The 18,629-nt window shown below is 31.6% G+C and overlaps 1 protein-coding gene and 1 long non-coding RNA gene across 2 annotated transcripts; both read right to left on the bottom strand.

Annotated features, from left to right (window-relative positions):
• Positions 1 to 1,986: 1,986 nt before the first annotated feature.
• LOC133834582 (uncharacterized) lies at positions 1,987 to 3,523 on the bottom strand. Its single transcript, XR_009893375.1, has 2 exons — positions 2,693 to 3,523; positions 1,987 to 2,297 (listed from the first exon to the last, which is right to left on the bottom strand). It is a non-coding gene; the product is annotated as an uncharacterized LOC133834582 (long non-coding RNA).
• An 870-nt stretch (positions 3,524 to 4,393) lies between these two features.
• LOC133834581 (large ribosomal subunit protein P2B-like) lies at positions 4,394 to 6,270 on the bottom strand. The gene is made up of 4 exons (XM_062264247.1): positions 6,115 to 6,270; positions 5,920 to 6,008; positions 4,720 to 4,949; positions 4,394 to 4,623 (listed from the first exon to the last, which is right to left on the bottom strand). Exons 2-4 carry the CDS (start codon positions 6,005 to 6,007, stop codon positions 4,597 to 4,599), a joined length of 345 nt encoding a protein of 114 aa, XP_062120231.1. The 5' UTR covers position 6,008; positions 6,115 to 6,270; the 3' UTR covers positions 4,394 to 4,596.
• Between the last annotated feature and the right edge of the window lie 12,359 nt (positions 6,271 to 18,629).

The raw sequence follows: 18,629 nt of genomic DNA, 5'->3' as shown, positions 1-18,629 counted from the left end.
TTCGGGAGAACGATCATATAATGATCATAGTTCGGGGGACAAAATGATATTTATTCTAAATATATATATATGTGAAAAGACTACAATAGACTTGTCGGTTTCTGTTTACGACACATGGATAAGTTATAACCTTGATTTTTTTTTATATGATGGTATATATTGTAGTTATATGGATCTTTTTAAATAATTTAAAGTGTCAAAATTAGGATTCAAACTGCAGACGTGTATAAAAACTAAAAACAATATATATGCAACAGACTCTTTGAATCTTGATTTCGATAGGGTCTGATTGGTTCGAGATTAGAAATCTGTATTTTTTAAAATTGAGATTCTGAAATGAAAATCTGAATTTAGTAACTAAAAACATGCTTCTGAAAATGTGATTGGTTCAATATCAGTAAACTGTTTTTGAGTTTTGAAAAACTGAATCTGTGATTGGTATTAAATTTGAAAATATAACAGAAACTAAATATGTGATTGGTTCAGCTGAATCTGAACATTATTTTAATTTATGTATAATATTAAATTTTGATTTATCAATAAATTTAATTAAGTAAAATTTAATTATATTGATAAGCAGTGATTCAAACACTTGAATATGTCTTATCACAATTTTGGTGGATCTATAATCTAATGTCAAAATTTGGATATTTGGATATACATATATGATTAGGAATTATTTCTTTATTTCATGGCTTTAGTGATGCGTGACATAAGTGCATAAATATATGTATACACACAAGCATATTTAGTAAAGGTCATTAAAAGAATAGTTATTCATATCAGCAATAGTAGTTGATGCATGGTTATTGATTATTACATCAACACAAGAGTACATCAAGAAAGTATATCTGCAACAACAACAACAGAATACACATATAGAGGGACCCCTCCATTCTAATACATGTAAGTTTATCTCTATGGAATACCATGCCACTTTTAGGTGGAATTTGGCATTTTATCTATCTACAATGACATTCCAATTTTACAAGAAAGCAACCATTGAAGGACTCAAAATTAATTTCTGAAAAACTTCTTACTCTAGAATTGCAACTGAATAAAAATCCTATTCCTAAGATGCTTATTTGGTGAAAGCCCACAATAAAAACCAAGATTGCCAAATCAGAATTAAAGGCAAGAGAGAGCTTTTAGACTTGCATTTAAAAATTTCACCTGATTGTCAAATTTGACCAAATAAGAGCACAAACCATAATTCAAGTCCATTAACCAAATATGCAAGCAAGAGAATTGAATAAAGATATAGAAATATAAAAATAGAATCAAACAATATTATATATATTGCTTCTGATTCTCTTTTGCGTGTATAATGACTCCTTTATTGTTTTTTAGTTTCTTGAAACGTCTCAACATTTGCAATAAGCAGTTGTAAATTCTCTCATTTTCTGTCATCAAGATCTCTGTTCACACAGTTGTAAAGTTAAGTCTCTACTGCCATTGTAATCTCCAAAGGTAGTTGTTCAGTTTTCTGCAATTTATCTATGAAGTTTTCTTGTTTTGTGACTGTTCTTGTTTGGTAATAGTTTGATCACCACAAAGTGTATGATTATAAATATTTTTTTTCTTCAAAAAAAAGAAGAGAAGATATTAATGTTTTAACTGAGAATTAAGATATGCACATATGTATACAAAAATGGTGAAGAAAACTTTATTCAACTGATTATTAAACATTAAGCCTACAATGAAATGAAAGACTTTCAGCAAGAGAAAATTAGAGAAAAGTATAGAATCAAAAGAAACAAAAAAGCACTAGAGCTTTTGGATTAAAGTGTAACATTAAAATTACTCAAGTTGATATTGAGCCATAGTGATTTAAAGCATATAAATTTCTATTCTATATACTATACATTATGTCTCTAAGGCATTTTCCCAAACATGTGGAATGCACTGTTTCTTTCTTCTTAAACCAGAAGCATTGTTGCATAAAATTACTCCAAAAAAATTCCAACTATAATGAGCAGTACTAAATGTAGAATCCAATTGACATTATTCCAAAATATAAAAAATAAGAAGAAAACTCAGCATTTGATGCAACACATACTACAATCTTCTAATTATACATCTTTCAAGACATAAAGAAAAGCAAACTATAATAACATTAACTCACTCTCTGTTCCTTCTTCAATTAGTGGTGTGTCCAAATGAGGTGAAGCCCAATATAAAGAGTCTTTCAACTTGGATTCGTCTTCCAAGCTTTCGAAAGTCTTGACCTTCAGGTGCTTAAGGTTTGTCAATGGTTGATGACTTCTTCTTTTAAACTCTTCAGGGAAGAGGAAAACCTTAATACATAGTAAACAGAATCAATTAGCTAGCATTGACCATGACCATGCCAAACTCTACAATCTTATAAAGAAAAAGAGGCTAGAAATCAAGTCTAATTAAATTAAGCATATTACACCAGGTATAAGTTCCTATGACCATATCACAAGAGAATAAGCAATTGAAAATTTTGATGTACTAATGGTCGATGGGTATCGAAAATGTAAACTACTAACTGAAAAACAAGAAACATACAGTATAAAAAGAATAAAAGCTTGTGAAAACAATGAAAGAATTATTGTACCTGTTCTGACTGAGCTTCTAGGCTTTAGAACAAATTTCACATCACTAAAACGATAAACTCTCAAACATAAATATATATATATATAAACATTCAAACCAGTTTTAGAGATACCTTATGTGGCTGATGGTAGATGTGGAGTTGGAGTGGATCAGGCGCTGCTAGGAGGGGCAACGAATCACCATTGATGGGAGAGAGATGAAGAAGCTCTGTCTTTTGCAAATATTGGAGGGGAGAAGAGATGGATTTTGTTTTTAGGGTTTTTAGGAAGAAATTTCACAAAACGAAGAAAACGGGATTTATTCGTTTTCTATTTTACAACATAAAGTCCAAATATAGATTTGGATCTGGTTTTGAAAAACTAGCTACCAATCAATTATTTTCATGGCCCTACAGATTTTCAGTTTTCTAATTCATAAAGTTATACCTAAATTCTATACCAATCATACCAAATTATCCATAATTTTCCAATAATTTGTGGAAAGTCTCCTAAAACTAGAATGTACATCGTTGGAGTTACAACTCATCCATGTGCGGAAAACAAAAAGAGACCTCTTTCCACAATATTTCCACAAGAGTAATGCTAAGATGCATCAGAGGTGTCCATTACCACAAAAAGATGACATATTGTTATTGATATAAATATCAGGTCCCACACATTTTAATTTAATAAGTATTATAGATTATCGCTAACTAACCATATGATGATATCTCATGTCTTATCGAGCACACTTCTTAACATATACATAAATATAAAATAGCTAATATTACTATGTAATTTATAAATTTTGATAGCATTACTCTTTTTTTTTCTTCAATAAAATGGACAAGAACATATAATGAAAGTCAAAGATTACTACACTAAAGTGGCAAAATATAAATATCTAACTTGAACTATCTATTTGCTAATGATACTCAACTAATGATATAGGAAATAAATATCTACTATAAAATATTACGTGAACATCAAAATGCTAATAAACAAGTAGATATCAATTACATTTTCAAACAATAAAAATATTTTTACATCAACAATAATTATAATTAAAGTGTTTATACTTTTTTAGGCCTGTATTTTGTCATATTACCTGTTTAGACTTTGTATTTTAATAAATTATTTTTTGTACCTTATATTTTATAAAATGGTTAAAATAGAACCCTAAATCTGATTTTGGTTATTTCTCTACTAAAATCACAAATAATTTACTAAACTAACAATTCAAAAAAAAAAAAAAATCATTCTACTTAAAAACTATGTTATTATATTCAATTATTTCTTTATCAAAATTGAGTTTAAAATTCTAATTTAACCATTTTACAAAATATAAAGTCAAAAAAGTAACTTTTCAAAACATAAGATCCACACAGGTAATGAGACAGAACACGGTCCAAAAAAAAGTATAAAATCATAATTAAATAATACAATTGAGATATCAAATAGCAAGGCGTCCCACCTAATTCAATCAGATCAGTATTTTCTAATACGTTTTCTCCTCTTAACTCCATCCATTCAGGTCAAACGGTCAAAATGATCCTGTCGTAGAATATTCTTATTCTGGTCGAGTTGATCCTCTCCATTTGATCCGTCTTCCCCGATAGTACACCTAATGACTCCATATCTATTTAATCGCAAGTTCAATCGATGCTAGGTTCCATATCTATTTAAAGTGCTTTCATACAATAGAAACTTTAGATTCAGCTTCTGGTTTTGAAGCTTTTTATTTTATTTTACATGATGCTAAAGATTTGTTTCATGATTGTTTTAACTAAATTTGTGTGTGTGAAGCTTTTAACTTTGTAGGGAATACCTGCAAGTGAGTGTGCCGTTCCTGTTCTAATATTTGAAACAGATATTGGTACATGTGAAACGAAATTCCAAACACTGACAAAAAATTATCTCTGAAATGTCTCAAATTTTGCTTCCTCCTCTAAACATCTAAACAAAAACAGATCCAAATACAGACCAAAAACTTAATGGCCTTCAAAACATGAAAATCACCGTATAAAAGCTTAAGCAACTAGTCGAAGAGACTGAAACCCATATCCTGAAACAAAGTATAAAGAAACAACTAACCATTAGAAAAAATGCAAATAGTTAAGACAGCCAAAACCAGATAACTTAATAAATGAATTAAACTTACATCATCTGACTCTTCTTTCTCTTCCACTTTCTCTTCCTTCTTTGACTCAGCAGCAGCAGCAGCTGGGGCAGCGGCTGCTCCACCTGCTGGAGCAGCGTAAGCTATTGCACCACCACCCGATGGCACTGATGCTAGCTTCTCCCTTCCAGAAGCAATTAGCTCAGTGAGATCTTTACCCTTGACCTCAGTCAAAAGAAAGTTAACCTTCTCATCCTCTGCCTCAATTCCAACTGTAACCAAACAATATATTTTTTCAATTCACATGTCACGAGGTTTCTAATATAACTAAAAGAATAAACAATATTCATTCATTCATTGCAGGGAAAGAATATGCAAAAAAATTTAACACTACAAAATAATCTCACTCTACATCTCCAATGATTTAAATTCTATATTAAATCAAGGCAAGACTTCCCACCAAAAATTATAAACAAAAATATAATGACTAGAAAAACTAAAGCATTTCATTTCAACAAATCCAAAATACTTAATTAAAATGACAAATAAAAAGATCCCTAAATTTTCAAAGAACCTTCTCCATATATTTCTCTCTTTATCCAACCTTTCAACATTATTCCAATTTTCATTCCTTCATATTAAGGAAAAAATCTGATTTTTTTTTAACACTAGCCAAGAATCTTAATCAAACAAAGATTAATACTTCTTCAATGAATTCTGTTCAAAAATTACATCTAGACAAGCCTTCCCACCAAAAATTGAAGTGCTTGATTTCAACAGCAATATCCAAAAAACTTAACCATTCAAGAAAAAAAATTCCCAACTTTCCAATAACATTCTCAATACATTTTCTCTCTTTATACAACTTTTTCAAGTGAACTAAAACAAGCACTTCCCCTCCTATACTAGTTATCAAATATCATATGCACAATTTACATTAGAATATAGATATGAAATGACATAATCTAATATATAAAAAGCTAAAAACAAATTACACTCAATATTAACAGGGGTAATATTAGTTATCTACTGCAGTTTTTCCTAGCTCTGGTGTTTCTCAAACATCATTTGAAGTGCTTTAAAGCACAGCCATAAATTTAATATATTTCCCCGCCATAAGCACAACTTCAACCCAATCAAAAAATGGCAAAAAATTCATACTTAATCAATCGAGAAGAAAAATAAAGAAATGCTGAATGAATTTTAGAAAGAAAAAAAAACTAATTGCAAGAAATAGCATACCTGAAGAGAGAATAGCCTTCAAATCAGCAGCGGAAGGAGAAGCATTTCCTCCCAAAACAGCCAACAAGTAAGCAGCAATAATCTTCATTCTGTCCAACAAAAAAAACAGTTCTCAAATGAAGGTCGGTGGTAATCTCTTGTATGAGATAGAACGAAACAAAAGAAATCTAAAAAGAGTTTAGAGAGAAGAGAAACCTGAGGAACAAGAGGGAAGACGAACTCGCGAGAGAGGCAGTGCGGATGAGAATGCGAGAGAGACGACTGCCTAAAAAGAGAGTGAACAGAGAGAATGCTAGGGTTTTCAAGCTACAAAAACCATAGCCAAAATTATGTCGTTTTAGGTTTTTAATTAGGCATGTAGTTTGTTTTGGACGTGGAGTGGTAATTAGATGTAAATTCTTAATTTTTGTTAAGACTATTAATAATTACATAATAAAATATAATTTTATATAGTAATAATTATTATTCATAGCGGATAATTTTTAGTAATTAATTGTGTTATTTAATAATGTTTGGAAAGATAGTTAATAATAAAGTAAAAAATTTATGTACAATTTTGACATTGTTACAATTATATTTTGGGAATTTTGGCAGAAATATAAGTTCTAGATCTTTTTCCTAGCTTTCTATACCATGTTAAATTGTTCGAATCCAAGTTATATCAGCAGATTTATGGCTAAAATACAATTAGTTGTACTGGAAAAATCCGTTTTTTGGTGACCACGAAAATACCATAATTTAACTCAAATTTTGCAACAAATTGACAAATATTTTTATACCAAATTCGAAAATTGTAGATATCACAAAAATATCAAACACTAAAATTAATTTTTATTAGTTTTTAAATAGTTTTTAATTATTGGCAGTATTCTATAAATAGAGTGTTAACTCGAGACATTTTTTCAAAGAGAAAACTTAATACTATTGTGAGTGAATTTTAGAGATAATTTTTTAGATAGTTATCGTGTTTCAATTTCATTATTCTTTGTCTCTTTCTCTACATTATATGAAATTCTTGTGCTTATTATTTTATGTTTAGCTAAGTTTTTATTTAATTAAGGGTGATTTCAAAGCCCTTAATATGATTTTTTGTTTTTAATAATTTTTATTGTCCTAATATTCCCGTATGTCAAATTACATATATTCTTCTATGGTTAATTTCATAATTATTATTTTAATCTTATTTAGATGGCCACTAAATAGGATTTTGTAATAGTCTATTATCATCTTAGGGTTTATATTCACCTAATCGTTTATAATTATAAGTTTTTATGATAATTTGCAATTAAAGGTGATGTCAAAGGTGTCTTTAATTGTGATGAAGAATATAACCTAGGTTAAATGAATCGCACGCTTGTTGGGTGTAACGTTCCAAATTTCGCTAATAAGACTTAGTGTCTGGATTAGCGTGCCAGGAGGGCCTAATTAGATTTATATGCAAATTATATAAATTTAATTGAATATATGTGTGATTATGTGGAATATATGAGTTATATTGTGATATGACTACTTATGCATTTTTATGTGTATTAAATATGCATGTGGGCCCATTTTCGTTAAAAATTGCATTTTTATAATTCTGACATGTTGATGGTTTAATTGTAATTATATGTGTTATGTGATTGAGACTACATTATTATGTGGAAACATTTGCGATATTCGGCACGAGACGATCCTAGTGAGCAAGTTAGCGGAAAAGTGACAATGGGATTAAATACCCAGCTCGGGATGAGCTTAGGGGTATTTTTGTAATTTAGTACATTGTCGAGGTTTATCGGGTAATGAGAATTTATTTGGTGATTATTTGGGTATTTCAAGATTAATTGGGAATTTATAGTATTATTTGAGGTTTAGTGGTAAATGTGGCAAATGACGATTTTGCCCTTGAGGGCATTAAAGGAGTAAGGCTTGACCAAAGGGTATTTTGGTCTTTTCATGCCAAGGAAGTGACTTAGTCACTAGAGTTCTGTAGAAACTAAGAATGAAATTAGAAACAAAGAAAAAACCCAGCTCATGTAACACCCTGGATAACCAAGGTCGTTACACTGTGTGATTATAAAGGTGCAAATCAAGTCATATAGTTGAAAAACGTGACCCTAAAGTCGTAATTAGGTTATGGTTAAAAGATTTTGGTCATAAACATGAAATTTCTCATTAAATTAAACGTTTAATACATGGGATCCCAAAATAGGTTTTAAAGGACAGTTTACAAAATTTCAAAGTTTATGTACAACCACAAGCCACTCTAATGGCAAAATAGACACTTTAGGTTCTCCTGTCCCTGTACCATCCCTCGGCCGTGGCGGCCGATCAGTTGACTATGTACATTCCGCCCCCAGAGCTCTCCAATTCAGGGTTGGTCCAGCTTACCCTTGCATTTACCTGCACCACGTAGCACCCGTAAGCCAAGGCCCAGCAAGAAAACCATATTACAAAGCATAATCAATAATCAATAGTCAGATAATTCACAAATCATCAATCAGATACTCAGCAGACCACATTGTTCACATAATCAGTGTTATCAATCTGCAAACCAATAACCAATCATCAAGGTAATAAACATGCCATAATCATCAAATTAATAACAATAAACATATCACACAATATCCAGGGTCAACGCCCTTAGGCCGCACCTTCTGTTTATCCCACTGACTCCGGCTGGCTTAGGCCAAGCTCAGTGATTATATACTTAACCTCAACTACCAGTGTTCGAGTCGCGTCCTTGTGTGCCAATATTAATTCCGGCACTCTTAGACCATTTATTTCATGTTCACATGGCATAATATCATCATACAACATTACATACAAGTATAGGGAACTCTTAGTCTCAACATAACCACATAACTGGGTGCAGTTTTCTTACCTTTGATTTCGAGCGCTTTGGCTAATTGAGACGACCCTCGAGCACGATCCCATCTGAGCCCTAGCGTACACCTAGTCACAACCGTAAAATGGAACCCTCATTAACATTCAATTTCGTAGCCCAACCTCGGAACCAATCCCAAGCCCTCGAGAAGCCCAATTCCACCAAATGGGGTGGTGGAATCGACCCCCGAGCCCCCAAGCAAAAACCCTAAAAGAAATCTCAAAAACCAAGTTCTGGAGGTAGGGTAGCGCTACAGCGCCACAAGAGGGGCGCTACAACGCTACAGTCAAAAAGCCAGACCCCCCCAGAAAATGAAGCATAGCGCTGTAGCACTCTTATCCTAGCGCTACAGTGCTACAACCAGCACATGCAAAATTTCTGGGTTTTTCCTTCGAACTTTCCCGAGCCAAAGCTCCAAAAACCCACTCCAAACTTCAACTAATCTCAAAATTGACCTTATAACTCACTATACCTCAGATAAAACAACCTAACAACATCAAAGACTTGGCTACAAGCATCATCAAACACAGAAACTAAACTTGAGCTCAGAAGCTCAAGAACACCATCTAAACCAGAAAACCCAGACAAACAAAGTCAGAAATTGTTACCTCAGTTGAGTGAATTCGACCCTAGGTTGCCTTCAATGCCCTTCCAAACTTTAGTTCATCAAATCCCCAAGCTCAAGTCCTTAAATTCCCATCCAATATTCAAATTCAAAAATCAATCTTAACAAAATTCAGTAAACTTAGAAAAAACCATAAACCTTACCTTAATTAGAAACTAACCCCAATTGAATCCCTTAGCTACTCTAAGGATCAACACCCCAAACCAAGCCTAGACTTCCTCTGAGTTCACAGCTTCAAAATCCTCAAGGAAGAGTGAGAGGGGAAGATATCGTGAGGAAGAGGGAGAGAGCTCTGTTTTTCTTCTTTATTTCTTTTTCCATTTTCTTTCCTTCAATTTCTACCACTTTCCCCTTATGTTCTAAAAAAACATCAAACAAATCAAGTATATCCCTTAATAACCCAAAAGAGCATTTTTCCCTCCCAATTAATCAACCCAAAGGTATTTTAATCAATCCAAATTCAAGTCTTTTAATTAATCCAAAGGTATTTTGGTCATTTGCTCCCAATTCCCGCTAATTCCTCAAGTGTCTCTAACATTTACCACTTAAATCCCGTCATCTAATTAATCACTAATTATTTTCCCCAACGTTTAAAAATCTCCAATACATTTCCCAAATTCCCAGAAATACCCCCAGGCTTTCCCCCGAGCCGGGTATAAATCCCCGCTGTGACTACTACGCTAAACTACTCACTAGGATCGTCTCGAGCCATAAGCTGCAAATATATCCACATAATAATGTGGTCTCAACAATTTATCACAAATAATCATATTTATGCCCTCAACGGGCCAAAATTACAAATATGCCCCTATAAGCTAAACAGGGCATGTATGCATACTAATACTCGTAGTCATGCATTTCACATATCCATATAATCATACAAGCATGCTTATCACATAATCATGCATTAAATCATTTAAATCACACGTAAACTAATTATGCCCTCCTGACACACTAATCAAGGCCCTTAAGCCTTATTAGTGATTTTGGGTCGTTACAGCTCACCTTCTCTCTCTCTTGAGGCACTTAGAGATTTTTTAATTTTTGAGGAGAAAGGCTGGGAAACTTGAATCTTGGTGCTAGGAATTGGGTTAGGTGCAGCTTGGGGTCATAATTACACAGTTGAGGTAAGGTCTGAATTGGGGTCATATTAAATGATTACACAGTTGGGGTCATATTAAATGATTAAATCAAAGGTGCGCAACGGAATATATGGACCCATTTTAATAAATATTAATATCAGCCATAATCATATACATATATAAACATTAAATCACATACAAAACAGATTAGTGATTACCTCTTGTAGCCTATCAAGTGTCATTGAATCTTTTTGTATAAAATCAACGATCTTCCTATCCAATAATCTAAAAGCTCACACATTGATCTTCTAGACCAATCCTCAAACACACAATGACATGTGTGGGCACGTAGGATTCAAAATGTTGATTTATGTGACTCTCTAGATCTAGATGTACTCAACACATGAGATCTAGAGAAGTTTGACTGAGAGAAGAGATTTAGAATAGTTTTCAGGCTTAGAGAAAAGTATCGCTTTTTAGAGAGAGTCTATATTTTTAATCTCATAAAAATAATGAAAAGCTTCTTCTGAAAGTCACATACTATCAGACATATAAAAATATTTAATCTAATTAAATAATCTTTATTTTATTAAAAATAAAATTCAAATTAAAACTTATCTGATATTTATATTTAATTAATTATTTAAATCATATTTTAAAAGAATAATTAAATAATTGGTTAAACAAATCTATTTGAAATTCAAAATTCAAATCTCACGGATAAAAATCCCTGAGTTATGCGCCACACACTATGTTGTACAACGTGTGTCGCCAACCCTATTAGGGTTTTCCTAATTTTCTCATTTGTTTGTTTAATCAACTTTTAAGACAATATATTTATCCCAACATAAATATCAGTTAATTCAAAATTAACTTTATCTTAAAATATCAATTTTAAAATAAATAAATAAATATCATATTCTAAATAAGATATTTATTATTCTCTCTTTATATTAATCCAAACAAGATTAATATTAATTTTAACCTATAGTTTTTCAAAATAAAAACTATATAGTTAAATAATTAATTAATTCACAATTAATCAATTACCCATAATTATCACATAATTATTTCCTTACCCTAGAAAATTAATTCATTTGCAATTTAGTCATTCTCTCTACAAATCTTTCTATTGATATCCTTACCTTGAATGTGTAGGACTGAGGTAATCTGGGGACCATGGACCTATAGTACAAAGCTCCAATAAACCAGATTATTAATTAAAATTTTTAATCTAATAATCTTATTTATTAATTCCATGATTACTCCACTATAAATATGGAGTTGCACTCTAAGTATTTATAGAATTGTATTTATAGAGTTTTCTCTTATAGTCCATTGATATAATCAATATATGTAGTTTTGTCCTCTATTATTGATTTTTAAATTAGAGCTGGTCGAAATTACTGGTTTACCCTTCTAATTACTGTTGGGAAAACTTATACATGAGCTTAATTATTTTCATGTAAATCATATATTAAACACATTAATATAAGACAACCTAGAACATGTTTCTACAATTGAATTTAAATAGAGATAATGATAAGAACACTTACAGTATACGTAGTGAAATGTATCAGTCATTCCTTCAGTTTCTCTAACCCTTGAATCCTTTTTGTCGTAGGGTATCACCAAGAAACTAAACCGATCTTCAAATTTCTTAACAGTCTTCCAAAGTATCCTTAGAATCACCTAGACTAGAGTGAGAAATTCTCAACACATGAGATAGATACAAAGAGAAGAAGAATAGAAGAGAATATTGAGGCTTAGAAAATGACTTATGTTGTAGAGAGAATCTAAAACCTAGAGCATCAAGAATAGATCTTTAGATCTTTTCAAAACAAGTGATTTAAAAATATGATTTCAACTCTCACTTAGCATTCTTTTATAGACTCAAATTATGTCATTTATTTTAATTAAAAAATCAATAAAATAATAGATAATATCAGCCATTAGGTCAAAATTCTCATGGACTTTAGGCCCGTGAAATTTCCCATTTAATTATAAGCCCATTGGACTTAAAATCAAGGCATGTATTATTTTTTATTGATTTAATTAATTAAATAATTATTTAAATCCTTTATCAAATTAATTATTTATAATTTGAACATTGATTTTAAATTATTTATTAATTTAGACACCAATTTGTCTTAATTAATAAATCTGCCCTAAAATCTCTTTTCTTCTCCAAATTGTATAACTATGTGAAACTATCCAAATTTGACCTGGTCAACTTTGATAATTCTAATTGATAATCAAATCAATTAATTGAGACTATCTTAGATGATTTTATCCAAGGTACAGTGGGGACCATGGGCCTATGAAATTAAGCTCCAATAAGTTATCATAAATTTACTAACTTATTAATTCCTCGTGACTCCACTAAAGACTTAAAATTGCACTCTTGAATTCATAGAACGCTCTATAAGCAATATAGATACATTATTAATTATCTATTGTTACAACCATAATTGTCACTCAATCCTCTATAGACAGTCTACAACAAGATGGGACTAAAATACCGTCTTACAACTCATTGTATTTTATCCTTAAAACACTTAGTTCATTGTAAATGATATTTCAGTAAACTAATATTAATTACTGAAATGAGATCTCTATCATTTAGCATCTTGAACCAAACTAAAAGGAAACCATCGTTTTACTTATTCATTAGAAGTTATAGATGTTCATATCTATGATTAACACTTCAACTCAATTATACTACCGAATTCCCAAGATGTAAGTATGGGCTAGTTCGTATGGTAAGCTGGTAACAAACAAGTCAAAGAACTCAAATAATATAATCAGTTAGAATACTAGCCACTCAGAATTGAGATTGAATTGACCTATGGTCAACTATATGATATGACTAGAATAGATAATAACGGTATGTTTACTTATCTTATCTACTGTCAATATTGGTTCAGTCTGATGTAACAAATACATTCGATCTTATCTATTTTGCTAATGTTCAGGAAAGAACATAACACTGCAATGTGTAAATAGATCATATCGTAGATTGGCAAGTCAGTTAAATCTTGTGAACTGACTAATCTTAGGACTAACTTATTTTGAACATATAATCATATTTATATTCCACTGTGATTACGTCACTATAAATACGATTAGCTATATGCTCGAGATTTAATAGAAGTTTACATTAAACAAATAATCATGAAAATAAAACATGTGAGCAAAGTGATTGACCAAGTCAAAAAATGATTTCTATTCTTTTATTGATAATAAAATGAGGTTACAAAGAAATTGAGTTTTAATTAGGGCATAAAACCCCAACAATTACCTCTTGATCCTTAAGTACCATTAATTCACTAGCAAATAATTAATGTATAATCTAATTATAGATTTGAGTTCAATAACTATTCAGTTCCAGAATAAACCCTCAATGGAACCAATATTCGACCTGTTAGGAAAGCATGGATTCCAATATTGTAATTCATGTTCCCAGCCATCCATGATATTGAATCTCCAAAACAAAATTCATTAGCCTCATTATTCTAAGAGACCTTAATGAGTAAATCAAAAGATCCAATAAACAAAAACAGGAGTTCGTGAATACTCTGGGTTTAGACTGATCTACAAATGATCATCTATTATGATAAAAATTAAATCTTTATGTCAAACGACAAGTTTATAAAGATAATTAATTCTCATCGGTCCTGTCATATATAATCTCTATTATATACAACACATTTACTAAGATGTCTATCCACATCAGTAATCTGAATCTAGATTACTTGCATCTCGTATGCTTATCAAACCGTACTAGTAGCCATTCATTAAAGATTTCATACTTTCATGTGCTACTGACTATTTTATTCATTATATATGACCTTAATTTTCTCGTACTAATACAATATCATATTCTCATAAATTCTCTCATACTGACACTTGGGTGGAAATTTCCTTTGAAGGACAAGAGAAACGTTCTCCCCCATAGTTATTTTTTTGATCATCTCTCAGCTTCCTTCTGGTAGTACACAACTCTCCCAAGAATTTAGCATAGTGAGGTACTTGTTTGATTGCATCAATGAGTGAAATGTTAACATCTACTTTGCAAAATGTTTCAAGGATCTCATTGTTAACCTCCTCTTTCTTAGATTTCTTTAGTCTACTTGGAAAAGGCAGATGATTTTCATAAGTTGTGACAATTGATTTGTATGACCTTTTCTGTGATGATGGCCCAACTGAAGTGGAAGTTTCAACCTCCTGTTGAGAGGATCCTTCTGGGATTGAATTGTTGACTCCTTAAGTTGAAATTATATAAGGTGTTGTTTCTGGGTGAGGTTGTGAGCCAATTTGTGTACCACTTTGGAGAGTTAGGGCACTATCATTCTCTAGTGGATTACTCTACAGTTTTGTGGGTAATTCTCCAAAATTATGAACTTCAAGATTGCTCAGAGATGTAGCAATTTGTCCTATTGTACTCTCTATATTCTAAAAATATGCCTGAGTGTTTTGAAGAATAGTTTGAGTCTGAATACTAGTGGCAAGCAAAGTTTTAAGCATCTTAGCAAGAAATGGCTCTTGATCTTATGGGGCTGCAGGAATAGGTTGTTGAGGACAAGACTCATAAGCCTGCTGAGATATCTGTTCAAGTTAGAGATTGTTGGTATTCAAGGCACTCATGAGATTTCCAACTGATGGAACTGGACATTGTGGCACAAACTTATTATATTACGATGACGAGTAGTAATTCTGCTCAACATATTGATTTCCACCATATAAAGCATTAGAATAATTCCTCCATTGTGAATCATAATTTTCAACATAGGGATTATATCTATTTAGTAGTGGCAAGATATTGATTATTGGATCATAAAATTGTTGATAATACATCGTCATGTCTTCAAACAAGTTCTACAAAGGCCCTGAAAAAGCAAGAACTACAACTAATAGACCAAATTAGTAAAATTTTAAAAAAAGAATAACATATTAAATAAAATAGTCTATGGCAACGACACCAAAAACTTGATGCGTGTTAGCTGTACAAAATTTAATTAATAATTTCTTTATTACTCACTAAATTATTAGTAAAGTTGTAGTAATGGTCGATCCCACGAAGGCTATTAATTCAATTTATTATTAAAAAAAAGTTAATAATTTTTTTTATAAAATAGATGAATTGAGAATAAAAATAACAATAAAAATAATTAAAAATAAATTTAATGATTAAAATAGTTAAGTGGTCAATCTCCACCACTAAATTCATTCAAGCATTTTAATAATAACATTGATTTATATTCCCTATCAAATTATTAACCCCGCAAATAACACGTAAGCAGTCATTATCCCAAATATCCCTAATGTACTTCAATAAGGCAAAGCGCTCTTAATAAATTATTTTTACTAAACAACCTAGTGGAAAAATACATTAGATTTAATCTAGCAAAAGTATTAATTTTTATAGAGATGAGTTAATCTAAGCAACAAACTCAACAAGCCTGCGGTTCATTTAACCTAGGTTATATTCTTCTTCACAGTTAAAGACACCTTTGACATTACCCTTAATTGCAAATTATCACAAAAATTTAGAATTCTAAACGATTAGGTGAATAGAAACCCTAAGATGATAATAGACTATAGCAAATCCCTATTTAGTGACCATCTAAATAAGATTAAAACAACAATCATGAAATTAAGCATATAGAAGAATATAAGTAATTTGACATACGGGAATATAATAACAATGAAATTTATTAAAAACAAGAAATCATATTCAAGACTTTGAAATCACCCTTAACTAAATAAAACTTAGCTAGACATAAAAAAAATAAGCACAAGGATTTCATATAAAATAGAGAAGGTGATGAAGAATAATAAAATTTAAACACAAAAACTCTCTAAAATTAACTCAAAATAGTACTAAGTTTTCTCTGTGAAAAAAGTGTCTCTAAAAACAGAGTTAACACTCTATTTATAGAATACTAAAACTAGTTACAAACTATTTAAAAACTAATAAATATTAATTTTAGTTTTTGATATTTATGTCATATCTCCAATTTTTGAATTTGGTATAAAAATATTTGGTAATTTGTTGCAAAATTTGAGTTAAAATCTGGTATTTTTGTGATCCCCAAGAAATTGATTTTTCCAACGCAACTCATCGTATTTTAGCCATAAAGCTCTTGATATAACTTGGATTTGAACGATTCAACATGGTATAGAAAGCTAGAAAAAGATCTACAATTTTTATTTCTGCCAAAATTCTCAAAATATGGTTGCAACAATGTCAAAAATTGCACATGAAGTTTCAGCTTTAACTCTGGCTCGGATTCAGACTCCAACTCTTTTATTTTATTCTTAAAAAATACCACACTTTCATATAAAACCAAATAAATCAAATTAAAATGAATATTTCCAAATTAAAAATACATCTAACTAAATTCATGGAAATATTAATTAAAACTAAATCTATGTTAATGTGGATTTTAACTATCAAAACTTCTTTATACCCTAAAAAACACCAAATATCACAAACTAAATTAAAATCAATAAAATAAATAAAAAATATCAATTTCTAAGTCGGAGGAAATTAAGAGTATATAATTAAAATTGCATTTATCAAATTCTCAACACTTAGATTTTGCTAGTCCCTTAGCAAACACAAAAGTTAAAATTAACTAAACACAAAAACAATGAAGCAACAAAGCCATGGTATTGTCAAAAATAATATGTAACACCCTTGTTAGCAAATACCATTACACTGTGTATTTTAAATAGTGCTTAACTCGCAAAACGAGTCATTAGGCCATAAACGTGCATCTAAGTGTGATTACTAGTCTAGGGTTAAAAATTTCGATTAAAAGGAATGGATGTTTCGTTAAAAACATTAAATTGTACATGGGATCCCATAGTAACATTTACAAAGTTGTTTACAGTTCCAAAAATGTCATTACAATTCAAAAGTTACAACCCGCCGACCTAAGCGGCAAAAATAGAATTACACCCTAGTTCCTTTGAGAAACCTTGGCCGTGGTGGTCAAGCGGCCACATATGTACACATCACCACCTAAGCTCTCCAACTTATGGCTGGTCCAACTTTCCTTTCCCTTTACCTGCACCACGTAGCACCCGTGAGCCAAGACCCAGCAAGAAAACGTAATACAAGTGCATGAACAATATATACAGATTCAGATATATATATATATCTAACATGTCCAGCAGTAATAACCTACTCATGCACGCATACAGGTACAAATAAATGATTATGGAATCATTCTGGGGCTCACAGCCCTAATCTGATGACCATAGAGCCAACCCGGGGTCCTTTGCCCAGAATAGAAGACCATAGAGTCAACCTGGAGCCCTTTTCCTTGAATAGATGACCATAGAGTCAACCTGGGGCCCTTTGCCCTAGCTATGTGACCATAGGGCCAACCTGGGTCCTTTGCCCTAGCTTTGAGTAGCTAGCCATAGAGCTAGCCAAGCGCTTTAGTTTTCTACAACCATTGGGTCAAACGAGTGTGTACTCCTGATTAGATCTAATCATATTGACCAGCACTCAACACGCTATTGTCGCCCTTGAATCATAAGTCAATGCTTTACGACTAGCGCTCAGAGCTAGCCGTCCTTGACTAATAAGTCAGTGCTTTTCTCAAATATATTATGCAAACAAGTATTCATCATATAACAAATATCCATATATATAGTACTAAACATGCTTCATCAACAATCACAGGCATAATCATAATCATGCGAATTTATAGGGCCAATGCCCAATCAAAACCATATTCAGGATTCAGGCCAAGCCCTAATTACGTATGTCACATAATAGGTGCAGTTTTCTTACCTCAAGACCAGGTGTAATGAAAAATAAGAACGACCCTCAAACACAATCCTAATCCTGAGCCCCTAGCGATAACCTAGTCACAATAAATTATAGAATCCCGTCAATAATGAGTAAATAAATGCTTTTGGACCGAGTTCTAGCCTCCGGGACATCGAATCCTACCAAACCGAGTAGTAGGACAGATCCCGAGCCCTTAGGTTTTAATTCCCATCACTAAAAACCCACTTTGGTCATTTTTCCCCTTTTGGGCTACGGCCCCAAAAACCCGAGCCGCGACCTGCTCAAGAACAGGGGCTAACCCTTTCTCTGTCTGCACCGCGGGTCGCG

The sequence above is a fragment of the Humulus lupulus genome, chromosome 5 (assembly GCF_963169125.1).
Source record: "Humulus lupulus chromosome 5, drHumLupu1.1, whole genome shotgun sequence".
Taxonomy (NCBI): domain Eukaryota; kingdom Viridiplantae; phylum Streptophyta; class Magnoliopsida; order Rosales; family Cannabaceae; genus Humulus; species Humulus lupulus.
This window is presented reverse-complemented; position numbering and strand designations above follow the sequence as displayed.

Bases quoted from the DNA above. Each gene is read 5' to 3' on its own strand.
- LOC133834581 (XM_062264247.1), bottom strand. From the start codon at position 6,007: ATGAAGATTATTGCTGCTTACTTGTTGGCTGTTTTGGGAGGAAATGCT. The intron at 4,950-5,919 runs GTATGCTATTTC...GTTTGGTTACAG, and splicing joins GAAGGCTATTCTCTCTTCAG to TTGGAATTGAGGCAGAGGAT. The intron at 4,624-4,719 runs GTAAGTTTAATT...ACTTTGTTTCAG, and splicing joins AGAAAGAAGAGTCAGATGAT to GATATGGGTTTCAGTCTCTT.